Genomic DNA, 1,538 nt, shown 5'->3' with positions numbered 1-1,538 from the left:
TTTTTTTTATTTTTGGCAGATTGGCTGGGGAAGTTGGTTTTCTTCCTGGTAATGAAAGCCTGTGGTCTAATCTCCCTGCAGAAACGACTTCAAGTGGCTGCAGTGGAGACATGGAGATGCATGTTCCTGTGATGGCCAAGTTTAAAATAGAATCTGAGAAACCATCAACAGGAAGGAAATTTGAGAAGAATGCTGCAGAAGGACAGAAGCTTCATCCAAATTCAGAAGTAAGAGAAACTGACAGATGGCAAGAAGACATGCAGAATGGGAAGGTCAGGAAGCAAAGTGCTGTGCAGTCTGGGAATGGTGGTACTGATGAAGGTGCTTCCCAAAGTTGGTTGGTCAGAAATAAGACTAACAGTTCAAATGATTCTTGTTTACAAGAAGAGAAATGTGTTTCAAATGTTATACCTCAAGATATTTTGATTAAGGCTGTGGACAGATTACAAACAGAACCAAAACCTGAGGTTGACAGAAAGCGGTTTTTGTGTCATGATTGTGGGAAGATATTCACCCTGAAACATCAACTTCAAGGCCATTTGCGGACTCATACAGGTGAAAAACCTTATTGTTGTTCTGTGTGTGGGGAGACATTTGGTTTTGGAAGTTGTTTGAGAAAGCATATGAGGATTCATACACTAGAGAAACCATATTTATGCACTGTGTGTGGTAGAAGTTTCAGCCGTGGTGACACACTCACAAAACACATGAGGGGGCATACAGGTGAGAAGCCATACCACTGTAGTGTGTGTGGCAATAATTTTGGACGACGAAGCACTCTCATTAACCACATGAGAGCACACATGGGAGAAAAACGTTATTTATGTACTGAATGTGGTTGGAGATGTGTTCAGAGTTATGACTTGACAAAACACATGAGGTGTCATTCAGGTGAGAAACATGTACGTTGTAAAGTAGGAAACAGGGGTTTAACATTTGCATAAATACAAAATTTTTACCATATCAAACCAAGAAAGTTGGCTCAAGTGGTAATGCTTCTAATTTATATGTGGGAGGCGCTGGATTCAAAATTCTGTAGGGAGACTGGCTATTCTTGATGGTTTTTTCCTTGGTTTTGATCACTCCCTCCAGAAAAATGCAGGATAGTATATCAAATGAGGCCATGATCCCTCCCTGTCATATCCTTTCCAAGTCATTATTCATGAATCATCATCTAGTGTTGCATGGTCTGAGCTATTGTCATCACTGTTGAATAGTCCGTCACTAAATAGAAAACTTCTGTCACAAGCAGTGGATAATGTTAACCTTTGTCAGCCAAGAAAGGGGATTTTAAATCTCCTGGTACCTTCAGTTTGACCATATTTAAACTCAAATATGAAAGTTTATTGTCTTCTTCCAGTGATGTGGGGCTAATGGCCATGTTGTTAACTCTAGATAATGGTATTAGTATAAAAAAATGCAGTGCTCAGTCAGTTTCACTATATGCACACACCATTGCAATACTGCTTTTAGTTTAATAACTCAGTCTTCAATATGAAATACTCTTTGTTGTTTTTGTTATAAATTCGTCATATAGG

General features: G+C 39.1%; 1 protein-coding gene across 1 annotated transcript; it reads left to right on the top strand.

Annotated features, from left to right (window-relative positions):
• Positions 1 to 110: 110 nt before the first annotated feature.
• Positions 111 to 723, top strand: LOC111875165 (zinc finger protein 2; the record flags this gene model as incomplete). Its single annotated transcript, XM_023871229.1, has 1 exon — positions 111 to 723. A coding segment is annotated over exon 1 (613 nt), but the record flags the coding sequence as incomplete, so codon positions are not given.
• Between the last annotated feature and the right edge of the window lie 815 nt (positions 724 to 1,538).

Source organism: Cryptotermes secundus, unplaced genomic scaffold, assembly GCF_002891405.2.
Source record: "Cryptotermes secundus unplaced genomic scaffold, Csec_1.0 C38625323, whole genome shotgun sequence".
Classification (NCBI taxonomy): Eukaryota; Metazoa; Arthropoda; class Insecta; order Blattodea; family Kalotermitidae; genus Cryptotermes; species Cryptotermes secundus.
Note: the sequence above shows the minus strand (reverse complement) of the source record. Positions and strands in the feature narration are given on the sequence as shown.